The 12,635-nt window shown below is 39.1% G+C and overlaps 1 protein-coding gene across 5 annotated transcripts in view; it reads left to right on the top strand.

The window, feature by feature from the left end:
- The window catches only part of VPS13B (vacuolar protein sorting 13 homolog B), a 761,266-nt gene that overhangs the window by 429,746 nt on the left and 318,885 nt on the right, over positions 1 to 12,635 (top strand). For 3 of the 5 annotated variants that reach the window (XM_018559336.1, XM_018559322.1, XM_018559329.1), the window contains exons 25-29: positions 2,957 to 3,128; positions 3,439 to 3,553; positions 7,166 to 7,307; positions 8,781 to 9,195; positions 10,845 to 10,956. In XM_018559336.1, the coding sequence (XP_018414838.1) occupies positions 2,957 to 3,128; positions 3,439 to 3,553; positions 7,166 to 7,307; positions 8,781 to 9,195; positions 10,845 to 10,956 (956 nt within the window). Of the gene's footprint in view, positions 1 to 2,956; positions 3,129 to 3,438; positions 3,554 to 5,468; positions 5,536 to 7,165; positions 7,308 to 8,780; positions 9,196 to 10,844; positions 10,957 to 12,635 lie in introns of all 5 variants that reach the window. The other 2 variants (XM_018559352.1, XM_018559343.1) reach the window with 1 other exon arrangement.

Genomic DNA, 12,635 nt, shown 5'->3' on the forward strand with positions numbered 1-12,635 from the left:
TATTCTGCATTGCTGTATAATGGTATTGCTGGGAATCGTAGTTCTCTATAGCTGTTGGCAGTCTGCATTGCTGTATAATGTATTATTGCTGGGATTTGTAGTCCTCTATAGCTGATGGTATTCTGCATTGTTGTGTAATCAGGGGTGTGGAAGTTTTTTTTTAAAACCGACTTGTCCAAGGGCTAAAGCGGGGGCCGAATCTACTTGCCCTTCATGACAATCTACTTGTCCCAATACAAAAAATAGTTTTAATCAAAACTAGGGATGCTCCAATGCCGGTTTTTCGGTATCAAGTACGAGTACTGATATTTTGCTTTTGGTATTCGGCGCTACTGAATACCAATACCGGTGCTTCCACTGGCATGGAGCAGGCTTCCCGGGTAATCAGGAAGCCGGTAGCGGGTAATGACATGCCAACCGGCTTCCTGATTGCCAGGGAAGCCGGCTGCATGTTGTTTGGCCGGCTTAATTGTGGTTGGCCGGGAAACCGTCTTAAATAAAATATTAACCGTTCTGTAAGCAAAACTTAATTTTCTGGCAGTGCCCCTCCCGAGAATAGACTCTGGATCCGCCCCTGCCTGATGGAAGATTGGATGGATGAGGAGGCCTCCCTTGCACCTCGTGTCCCAAAGACTCTGGAGTTGGGAAGTCTTTGGGGCAGAGTCTGAGAGGACAGCGAGTGGCAAAGGGCCAGTGGTGATCACACCGTGCAAGCTGGAGTCCGGGCACTGGATCGGGACAAGTGGAGCTGAAGACACTACCAGGCAGGCAGGGTGGCGCAGAGCAAAATCCAAGATCATGGTCAGACAAGCCAGGGGTCACACCAGTCGGACAGCAAGGTACACAAGCAGGAGGCAGATCCAGTAAACAAGCAAGGTCAAGGGCAGGCAGCAATCAACGTGGTCAGGGGCAAGCCGGGTCAGAAGTCAGCGATTATCAAACAGAAGGTCAGGAACACAGGTAAGCTGAAGACAATCCAGCAACTTGGAGTCAGGCAGGCCAGTTTAATTAGAGTGATCTATTAGGAGACAGTGTCACTTGTTGTGCACCGTTTTGGCACGCTTTTGCGTGGCCTTTCCATGGCACACGCGCATACGTGCAAGTGCCCGTTTCCCTCTAGTACCCTGCGCAGTAGTAGATGGTTTCTGACAGTAACATCTGTGAACACAAGATCCCTGCTGACCGAACCACATAGCTTGGATTGGATCTAGAGAGACTTCCCCCAGCAGTGTATCTAGAATAGAAAGACAAAGTAGAATTAGGGCTACAGATCCCTCACAAGTATCATAAGCCCCCATCAGTGATGACAGGGATCCTGTGATGTGGTTGTTATTATTTACAGGATTTATATAGCACCAACAGTGTGCACAGTGCTTTACAATATAAAGGAAGACAGTACAGTTAAAATACAATGAAAGAGAAGATGGGAGGTCCTGCTCATCCGAGCTTACAATCTAAAAATGTTTTACCTGGTTTTAGTTTGTGCAAAACTAAATAAATAAGAATGTTTTCTTTGATGCATGTTGGTGCCTTTGAAAACCTTATCAACATTTAAGCACATTTGCAACCGGTACGCAACATCCAAAATGAATATAATTTTGCAGTACAAACTACGGCAGGTGCTTTGTGGAATATGTTAACATGTATGTTTTTATACAGCATGAGCTGAATTTTACATCCCCCTATTAGAGCTTAGTGGTAAAGTCGTCCCAGAGACTTATATATATATAAGTGTAGTAATAATCCCTAATTTATTACGTTGTTACAAACCATGTTTGACCTGTTTTGCTTTCCCACACTGAGTTAATTTTCCCCCTTTCTTGTCCCTCCCTTATGTTTTTGTCCTTCACAGTGAACCTTGCCAAGTGGCATCTTTTAAGTGTGTTTATTTCAGCCTTTAACATTGTAATTGTTGTAAAAGTATACAGCTCTTACCAGTGTTATGCAAGCTTTCATAAGACCACCCATGCTGGAATGTGCCTATTACAGCATTTCATGTGGCTAAATTTGATGGAAAGATCTACGAGCCACTCAACGGCACAACCTGGCTAATCAGGCCAAATGACTTGAGTAAATACATTGCATTATTTTTTTATTCCTCGAGTGTCTACATAGTGTACACAATTTACATCCAGATAATGAAGCTGAATGACACTGGTAAATACTGTATTTTCTCGGTGAGCCAGGTGTCCGGATCATATACATAATCCTCATTTATCTTTCACAGTTTCATAAACTCTTGACTGTATGCTGTTAAACTATTGTCCATTTGTAAGTCATACATAATATCTGCTGTTCTTGTGGATGGAGATACTGTAAGCTATGGATGTTTTTTTATAGTCACTAGCAGCCAATTGGATTATTTCTTTCTCAATAATGCTCTGGAAAAATGGCACTTGCATGGTGATCGGCATAGTTATTATTATTATTTTTTTTACTTCATTATTGCACAGTCTATGTAGCTAATACTCTCCCCTGCAGCAAGGAAGTCATCCATGCAGTATACAAGTTTGTATGTTCTAACTGTGCGTGGGTTTCCTTTAGGGACCAATGTTTCCTATAGCAATCTTGAACATATTAGTATAGTATATGGCCACTGCCTAAAATGGCCCTTTGGGAGTATGTGTGTGTGTTCTTGGGACATTGGATAATAATTTAGTACTACCTAATTAGGTAGTAAGTTGTACTGACAAAAGCGTAGAAAAAGGAAATGGGCAGAAAAAAATACATATTTGTAAAGACTGTAGGATGTTTTATTTTATTATTCTTCAGGATTCATATAGCACCCACAGTTTGCGTAGTAGTTTACAATATTAAGGTAGGCAGTACAGTTATAATACAATTCAACACAGGTAGGTTAGGAGGACCCTGCTTGTGAGAGCTTGCAATCTAGTGATTTTTGCTGCAAATGTAAATAATAGCTACACTTTAAGGTTCTGTTTACTTCTCCATACAGGGAGATTCTATGCAGGCAGCAGAGGACTCACCATTTTCTGATTCAGTTACCCTGGAGCAAACAACAAGTAATATCGGAGTGTCCAGCGGTCGAGTCAGTCTCTGGATGCAGTGGATGTTACCCAAAGTTACAGTAAAACTCTTTGCTGTGGATCCCGGAAATAAAGGAACAAGTATGGCTTTCTTGAAATTACAAAATTCTGTGTGTTGTCAGTTAGGTACAAGATCTGTTTAGCTGCTAACTTGAAGTGATTGTCAGAGCATCCAGTTATAAATCAGCTGCTTATGGCTGATCTGTTGATCTGTTTTAGACAGTGGTGTCTTACTAAATACTATTCTTTATGCCGCTGCCCTAGCAGTGCATGTTTGTCGTTGTTTAGTTATCTATTTAAATAATGCAAGATCTACCCATGTTTCAGAGGGCACAGGGACAAAACATTTTATATATACTGTATATAAATGTTTTCTAACTTTATTTTTCAGAGATCTGTGTAGTCAGTGAACTGGAGGACCTCAATGCTTCTGTTGATGTCCAAGATGTCTATACTAAAGTGAAATGCAAGATTGAAAGCTTCAACATCGATCATTATAGGAGCAGGTAAAGACAGTTACCTAGTTTCCTTGCTTTTAATGTACTGCTAAAACTAGGCCAGTGCAAGAGTGTTAAACATTATATGCAAAAAGAGATTAACTTCTGGGTAGGTCCCCATAGCTACTGTTCCTCATTGTTAGCCAAATCCCTCTGTTCCCCTGCCTGTTGCAATCTGTATCAATGAATGTTCTATTTTAGCTGCCAGGTAGTTGCACTAAACTTCAAACATCATTCAGATTATGTCATTGGTTAGTTTTTAAAGCTAGTTTATAGTAAAAGTAAATACACTGTAAATACACCATGGTCTACATGATAGGGGATGCTTTTCATTGTCTAAACTTTGTGTGCTAAAATGTGTTCCTCTTTTCCATCTTAGAAGGTTGGAAGATATGAGGTCTCCACTACATTGGTTGGACTTGACACTTGACAGTGTTTTCTTCATAAATAATGATCAGGCTTCCACTGGGTCTTGTATGTCTATGATCCCAGCAATGAAATCTTCCCTGTTTGCAATATGGATGAACCTTCCATTTGCTTCCCCACCACTCTTTGTAGCCATTAGCAGCGAAAGAAAGGCCCTGTGTAAGCTGCAAGTCACTGGGTCGAAGCATCCACAGGGCCATGGGCTTATTGGTCCAGCACTGTCACATGGAATGAATCACATCCTTCTCCATACCCCGAAGTATTAGGCATTTTCTTTGGCTCCTGCCACTAAACAGAACAGCAGGGGGAGCGAAAGAAAGATAACAGAAACCCAACGCTTTGCTCTAAATTAGAAACGCTGAGGTTTGTTTTAAATATGGAATGCCAACACTGTAAACAATTCAGCCTGGAGACACTGGAGATGGAGGTCTCTAAAGACCGCGACATAGAAGAGGGAGAGCATGGGGGTGACCCCATCAGTGGGCAATGGCTGGGGTTGGCAGACTGGCAAAAAGACCTCACGTCCAAAGATTCTAAATAATGGTGTCACCCACCCTGATGGATTTTTAGCATGGTGGAGGTGTTCACAAGAATGATTGAGAAGGATTGCAAATATTTTGGTTAGCAAACCGCAATTCACTTTTTTTCTTCACCTTCAGTTTTGTATTTATCCATTGTGACCACACTTTAGTCTGTAACTGTGCCTTTGCTCTAAAAGTAGCCTCTGTATGCTGTTTGTGGAAAAACTTAGGTCCTTTGGCTACAAAGAAAAACATGGAGATCCACAACCTGTTAATTAGAAACCAGTCTTATTCCTGTTTCCCATTATCTGCTTGTTACATTGACATCACAAACTGATTTCAAGATGGTAGTAATCTAGTTTGCTGAAAATAAATTTTGCTCATCCTTCCTGCTAATGTGTTCTTAATTCCCCATGTGCTGTTATTTGTGCACTGTGTATCCTACCAAGATACTAAACTGAAATTATGTATGCCCTTGTTTAATGTGTGTTCTTGGCTGACAGTTACATTGATGAGGGAATATGGGTTGGGGGTGGGGGACAGTGGGTTACTCCTTTCTATCTGAGAAGTATACTGATCAAGACGTTGCATCAGTTTTATCTGGACACAAGTAGGTTACATCACCCACCAGCCTCTTTTATCTCTCAAATAATTTGTTTTCAACCACTCTGTTCATATAATCTCTGGTCCGTCTGATGTGAAAATTACAAGAGTGCATCATGCAGGAATGTTTATTTATTTCACTTGATAGTGGTTGTTATGTGATTAACCGACCCCTGTCATACTATAAAGCCAGGGAAGTGAGACCCTGTAGTGGGGAAGGCCACAAATGGAACCCTGCAAAAGGTTATCTCTCTAGTCTAATGCCCCTGAGAGATGGAAGAAGCCAGAAGGTGGTTTAATCTGCCACTTTCCATGTTGAGATGGATTATCACTGATGTGCAATACAGGCAAGGGTAACATTGTGTTTATTACAGGCCAGGTGAGAGTTGGCAGGCAGGAGTTTTTCTTGGAATATTCCTACAATGCAAAGAGAAACCTGTGGTGAGAATGTAGTCACTAAGTTACTTATCAAAGCTCTAGCCTCCATTCTGACCCGTGTGATCCTTTAACCTCTGCCAGTGATGACAAGAATAAACTTATCCTTACTAGAGACCTTGTTTGGTATAGTTTTTCCTTTCTCTGACTGTAGTAATGTTAAATGAATGTAAAGGGAATGCCCTCACTCAGTGAATATTAGAGGAGCTTTCCAAGAAGTAGAAAATCATCAATAATCATTGTGCCCTTTAGGTGAAGAGAGTGCATTAATCCCTTTGCTGCTGCAAATATTTGCCCTTGGTTGGCCTTCTCTGTACCTGAAGAAAGTCAGATGGCCAGATGAGAAGTAACTCTTTATAGCCAGGATACAAAAGAAAGGATTTCTAATTTGCATATACGAGTACAATGTCCCGGTCACATTTAACTGTTGGCTGTTGCAGTAAATTATTTGCTTTTTCAGATATGGTTAATGCCATCTGAAAGAGTTTGTTGCTCTGGTATGCCCTGTTGTGCAGTGTTGCCTGCACGAGATATGCTACATTCACATTGTGGTGTAGCAAGAATAAATTCTGCAACTAACATGACAAATGAGCCTGGAAGATACAGATAACTCTAGAAAACATAAAGGAAGATGTCTTCTAATGTTCTACACAATAGTTATGCTGACACATTAATAGCCTAATGTCGGTAAACTCCTTTAAATAATGGTTTATTCTTGTAATCATTTGCCACAAGCCTAATCACGCTTTGCGCTAAATTCACCTATCAAAAAATTTCTTTCTCCCAGATTTATAGTGCGCTGGTAAACTCTGAATGAGCAGCGGTGGATAACTCTTGCTGCATTGTTAAAATGCAAGTTCTGGTATTGTTGGCGTCCCTAGCTGACCAATAATGGACTCAGACTCTCCAGCTAGGATGGTGATATTTACCGATCTGGTTATTACATTTACAAGACACATGGGGTGTTTATCAGTTTAAAATGACATTTTTTGTTTCATCCAAAAGCCCTTAAAATACTTTTGGATGAAAACTGAAAGGCCTTGCTTTGTAATACCGCAGAGGTTCCTTTTCGTCATACTGCTTCCACAAAGTTATCTGAACTTGAAGCAAAAATAAAATACAATGATTCTCTCTCTCATGGCTGGACATTTCTGCCAAGTACTGTGAACAGTTCTAAGATAGGCTGCCTGCAGTAGCATAGAAAAGGCCTATGAGAGATGTGGACCTCTTTCTGTTAGTACAGAGGACGGTTTCAGGCAAGTAAGGAATTTTAATACCCTGGAAATTCTTGTGAGAGAATTAGATATCACTGAAAATGTAATGAGTCATCAATGAACAGGGTCTGCTTTACAAAATACATGTCATATAATGGCTTTATGTATATATGTAGTTGAGCTTGTTTGCAGAGAAAATGAAGAGAACAGTTAGGATGTATAAAGTGCTAAAACCTTTAGCAGCCAATTGGATTTCTACTTATATTAGTCCAGTCAGGAAATTATTGGTTGTTTAGATTGATACACTTTGCAGACCTCATTGTGGTTATTGAACTAGAAAGGAAATCCACCATATTTACCAGCTTATTATTATTGCAATTTTTCTTCTTTCTTCTTTCTACCCTTTGTAAAAAATCTTGAAGTCTTGGTGAAAACTGTTGGTGTCTTGGGCAATATGGCGGCGTTTTCCTTTCATGTACCGACAAGCTGAACAGACGTACCACATTGGTTCGACCCGTCAGCAAGCAAGACCCCTTCAGTAACTTTTCTGGCTTCTTCCCATCTGTAAGATCTGATTTTCATATTGATTTTGATAAAGAACCTCCATCAACCCTTCTATTTCTCCTGCTAGATTTGATCATTTATTTGTATTTATTTACATACCGGTATATGGTATTCCATGATATTATATTATGGAAAATATTTGCAGCCACATTTATTCTATATTTATAAGGTTGATGGAAGTTCTCCTGAATGATGAATTTTAATGCTAATACATTTCTATGGTCTAAGAGTTTACCAAAGAGCCCACTAGCTGCTCTGCGTAGCTTTGCCTGCTCTAATAGCCAACCACTTTGGGTCACGGAAAAAGCTCTTTCAGAATCCTGTTCTTTTATATTTATTTCAGAAATGCGTTCATTCTTCAATATTTATGTCAACTATGGCTATGTCTATCTGTGTGGATATATTCAACATGTAAAATGTGATTTCCCTAACATATTTCGCCCTGAAAATAATTAAAACCTGGTGAAACAAGGGGCAGTTTGCCATGTTTTAAATTCTTGGTGCCCTCTTCAGTGTTTTCTTGATTAATTTATATTTGAATACTTTTAAAATACTAAACCTTATTGTTCTTGGTTTATTTAAGAACTCCAAATATTTATTTTTTGGCTCTACCAGCCCTTCAATTGTATAATCATAACTGAAAGGAAAGCTCCTGTTGTTATGTGGGAGCAGAGGTTTTTTTTCCTGATTCAGACCTACTCTACGTTATGCATTAGTATAATATCAATAATCTTTCCACACAAGGAGATAGTTCCAGTTATAAGACTATTCTCAAATTGCCTTATACAAAAAAAAAGTTGTGTTTAAAAAACGATTTCAGTTTATAAAAGGGGTCTACATAGCCTCCTGACACATGTTGTTGAACTATCTTAAAAACCTAAATTTTAATATAAAATATATTTTTCAGAACTGGTGAAAGAGCTTTTTCTTTCAGACCTAATTAGAAATGTTATTAAAAATAATGCTGTAAATTGAAATTCTATTTTATTCCCACTTTTATTTTTATATTTTTATATACCACATTGTTTTGTCTTACGTATATATAAATAATGTAACATTTTAAACTATTAATTTTCATAAAAATGTTATCTTAGAAACACTTATTCACAATATATTCATGCTCTATTAGATTTCAAGGAAATGTTGGTACCATCTAGCTTTATGATTTTCTTCTTTTTGCCCCTGTAGCATTCTTTCTGCTACCTGCAGTACTCCGATAAATTGGTTTCTTCACATTTTGTCCATGCTTATTTAGACATCAAAACGAACCTGTCTAATCCTTCATTTACTGAATGCAGGTGTAATAGGAATGGTACAGGGAAATAAAAGTAATTCATGTCAAGTACAGTTTCTAGAACCTATAACTATAAAGGCCTTGACTTTTCTATTTGTGTGTTGTATATGTTCTGTTTTACTGCATTACTAATTGTGGTACTGCCTATTGTGTGTTCTACCCCCTTCTGTTCTACACAGACCACAGCAAAACTCTTAGAGAGTTCTCACCAACAGCATGGCTTTATTTCTCTCACATACACCAAAGCTGTGACCAGGAACGTGCGCCACAAGTTGACCACTAGAGGTGAAAGGACTTCTCGGAACTTTCAGAAGCTTTGTGAAGGTTCATCAGATGGTTCTCCTCACTTCCTTCATGAAATCTTAATTTCAGCACAAGCCTTTGATGTTGTCCTATTTTTCCCTTTGCTTAATGCAATCTCAAGTATTTTTGAAGCTAGGCGAGCTCGAAGCCAAAAGGAGAAACATAAGTCATCTGGGCAACCCATGAGGTCACACACACTAACCTCTCGGAGTCTTCCATTGATCTACATCAATGCTAGTGTCATCAGAGTGTTCATTCCCAAAGCTGAAGAAAGACAACCAAATGTAGCAGGTTGGTTTAAATATTAAAGGAGAAATCCTCTTTGTGGATGGGGGGTTAAATGCAAAATACTCTCTCCATATTCCATCTCCACTCCACTCCACTTTACCAGCAATGTTTGCGCCCTAGTGAATTTCAGGTTTTACTCTGACATATCATAGACAAATTAAGCTTTTGGGTGAGTCCAAAAATATGGCACTAGACGACTTGAACAGTGCGGTTTAAATTCCATTTGATTGTCTTCAATAAAACCACAGGAATTGCAATAAAATAGCTTATGTTCTTTGGACTTTGTGTCCCTAATCATAGCTGTGATTAGGGATGCTTAAGTTTGAAATGCCCATGATGTTAGTTTCATGCCATTTACTGCTGTTTAATGATAGTGTACTAGAATGGAATTTAAATCGTATTTATCTCGTGTTGAGCGTTGACAGTTTTTCTTAAGCGATCCAAAGTTGAAGAAATTGATTTCTGTGGTCAAATTTGCATTTAGATATATGCAAAAACGTTTTTTAAAAACCTTTTGAAACAGGTTTAAACTTACCTGTGTCTTTGCCGCACGCTCCCGTCCGAACATCTGAAGAGTCTCAGGCGGCCGCAAAGGATCTTGGGGCGGACGCATGTGCAGTTCAGATGTTTGGCCGGGAGATGAGGAGAGACACACAAGGTAAGTCTATGGAGCAGAGTGCACCCGCACAGACTCCGTAGGACATCAGAGGAGAGAAGGACAGAGGAGTCAGCGTTGGATCGGAGACCTGCACCAGCGCTGGAGGGACATCTGAAAACGACAGGAAAGTAGAAGATGATCGGATTAAGAGGCATCATTTTAGGTAAGTCTTTACACTAACATTGGGGAGGGGAAAAAAATATCCTTTAATGTCACTTAAATATTTTCAGTCACTATAAACAGGGTAACAGCTGGTGCAAAATGGTGGGTACATGATTTGTACTCTTGCACACCTGGTACACTATCCAAATTGAGTTAATATGTTTTCACTGTTTTTCTGTAGGCTTTCCCTAGGTTACTAAAATATGGACTTTCTGTTGCTTTCATGAATTAATGCATAATATGCAAGTGCTCTATAAATACAGTTTAGATTGAAACTAAAATATCAACGAATGATGTCTAGAAAGGCCAAACCTCATCGCTCCAATTCCACCTCCGACTGTACATCAGTATGCACACCAGGTGCAGGCTGCAGTGTGCTCCCACCCCTTAAACAATATCTCTCTAATCAGCCGCACAAGATCGGAATACGTAAAATCCAAGTTTATTGTTGTAATTCCATACAAAGTCCAACATGTCAGGTAAATACAGCATATACACCACCATAGGATCTCTCCCACTTCAGCGCTTCTCATGCATTTCACCACGTGGGCTTAATCATAGAGATGTCTCTATTCTACCAAATGCTTACATCTGCTGGGTACCATCCTGTCCCACTAGTGATACAACTGTAGTTAACCCTTGGAGTTAACCAACTTGGCTGGAATCAATGAATGATGTATTTAATTTGTAACCTCTTTATTACTTCATTATAGGAGCTTATATTCATGTGAGAGTTCTGGCCTTGTTTGTGTCCTTTCTGTCCTCTTTTAGTAGAAGGGAGGGTGTGTATTACTTGTTTTTCAAATTTACATATTTTTTTCTTCTCTATCAGCCAATCAAATTATGAATGAAGATACCTTAGTGCTAAAAATTGGATCAGTTTCCATGGCCCCACAAGCAGACAACCCACTCAGTCGGAGTGTATTGAGAAAAGATATTTATCAGTAAGTAATTTGTTCATCATTCCTTTTTTGTCTGGTAAGGTTTTACTTAAATATAAATTGTATTATTTCTGTAGTGTCCAAATTGTTATTCTGCGAGTTTCCTTTACAGGGGGTTGTTGCACTGTTTTAGGTTTTGGTTGTTGCTGGAAAGCTAAACCACTTGGATGTCTTGGATGTCTTCTTTCCTGGTAAAAGCTGTTAAATATTAAAAATGTTTTATAAAGTGTATTTTGAACACATAAGTGTAATTGAACACTGATTTAGATGAAAAGAATATATTTGTACAATTTTCCAGCAAAATTTTAGTCAGCTCAAGCAGGTGTTTACTTAAAAACTCTTATGCCCGTAGGAATGTTGGGTGCTCTTTAGCTGGGTTCCAAGCTCCTAACATCTGCCATTATTGTTTCAATAGCAGGCTTTTCTGAAGGGTGGCTACTTTTGTTCCCCATGGTCCCTGGGTGTGTTGTAAAGTAGCCACCTCTCCAAGTTTACTACCCTGATAGACTACAATCTCACATTTTGTTCACTAATTTGTATTGAGATAGTAGTCCATCACAGGAGCGAGCTTGGAGCGGTGACTACTTTACAACACACACAGGGACCATGGGAAACAAAAGTAGCCACCCTGCAGAAGGAAGGACAGTGTCAGCACCAATTCAAAGATGATTTGAGGATCTACAGCCGAGTGATACACAAATAAACTACATTGATGTTAATAGTTAAGATACTTAAATGCATTTTTAAGATTTAACTTTTGAGTTTAGTATCACTTTAAGCAAAATTCAACTTTTATTCATTATTTTCAATTAGATTGTATTTTGGCTAGTAGTCATTTTTATTACTCTTTTAGCACATTACTATACCCCATCTACGAGATGAGGTGACATAACTGAAAAAAATGTCAGGTGTAAATATTTCCTTTCAGTATATTTGTCTCCTGCCACAAATCGTTGTAACAGGACAGGCTGCGCTATTTCCTAAAGGTTTCAGACTTCAAACAAAAGGATTGACAGGAACACTTTGTTATGATTACAACCCCTTTTTAAGCATTATTGTATAAAAAAAATGAAAACGTGCCTATTTTATATATGTTTTTAAATATTAGCATCTGAAACATAGCACTGTTGCTGTAGAAATATCATGCTCTGGCTTCTGTCACCTTGTGATTTAAACCATATTGATCATCAGGGCAGGCAGGCTGGCAAATAGAGGCATTCAAGATCTCGGTGAAATAATACATGACTCTAAATGAAACTGGCACGCTTGCCAGACTTAAAAGCACGCACGTAAGAGGTACTGAGCGAGAGAAGTCACAGAGAACAGTCAGCTGTGTAACTGTGTATGCCGGTCGTCCTGGAGAAAAGGCGGTCTGCTTCTCAGATGTGGAAGCCTTCGTGTTCCAAAGTGTTTCCTACTGAACTTCAACAGATGTTGTTAAAATGAAATACTTTTCAAACTGTAAACAATTCCCATTCTCATACATGGCAATCCTTTCACTTCCTGTATCATATATCGGGAGGTGGGGGTGGGTATCCCTCAATGCCGCCTTTTTACTAAAGCTGCTGCAGCCGGCAGCAGATTGTTAGAGTGAAAATGGTGCAGCACGATCCGGGTTCAAAGACTGAACTGATGAGATTTGCAAGTTATTGACCAAAACGTAACATTTTAATAGCTTTAGT

Source organism: Nanorana parkeri, unplaced genomic scaffold, assembly GCF_000935625.1.
Source record: "Nanorana parkeri isolate BGI_ZX_2015 unplaced genomic scaffold, ASM93562v1 scaffold16, whole genome shotgun sequence".
Lineage (NCBI taxonomy): Eukaryota > Metazoa > Chordata > Amphibia > Anura > Dicroglossidae > Nanorana > Nanorana parkeri.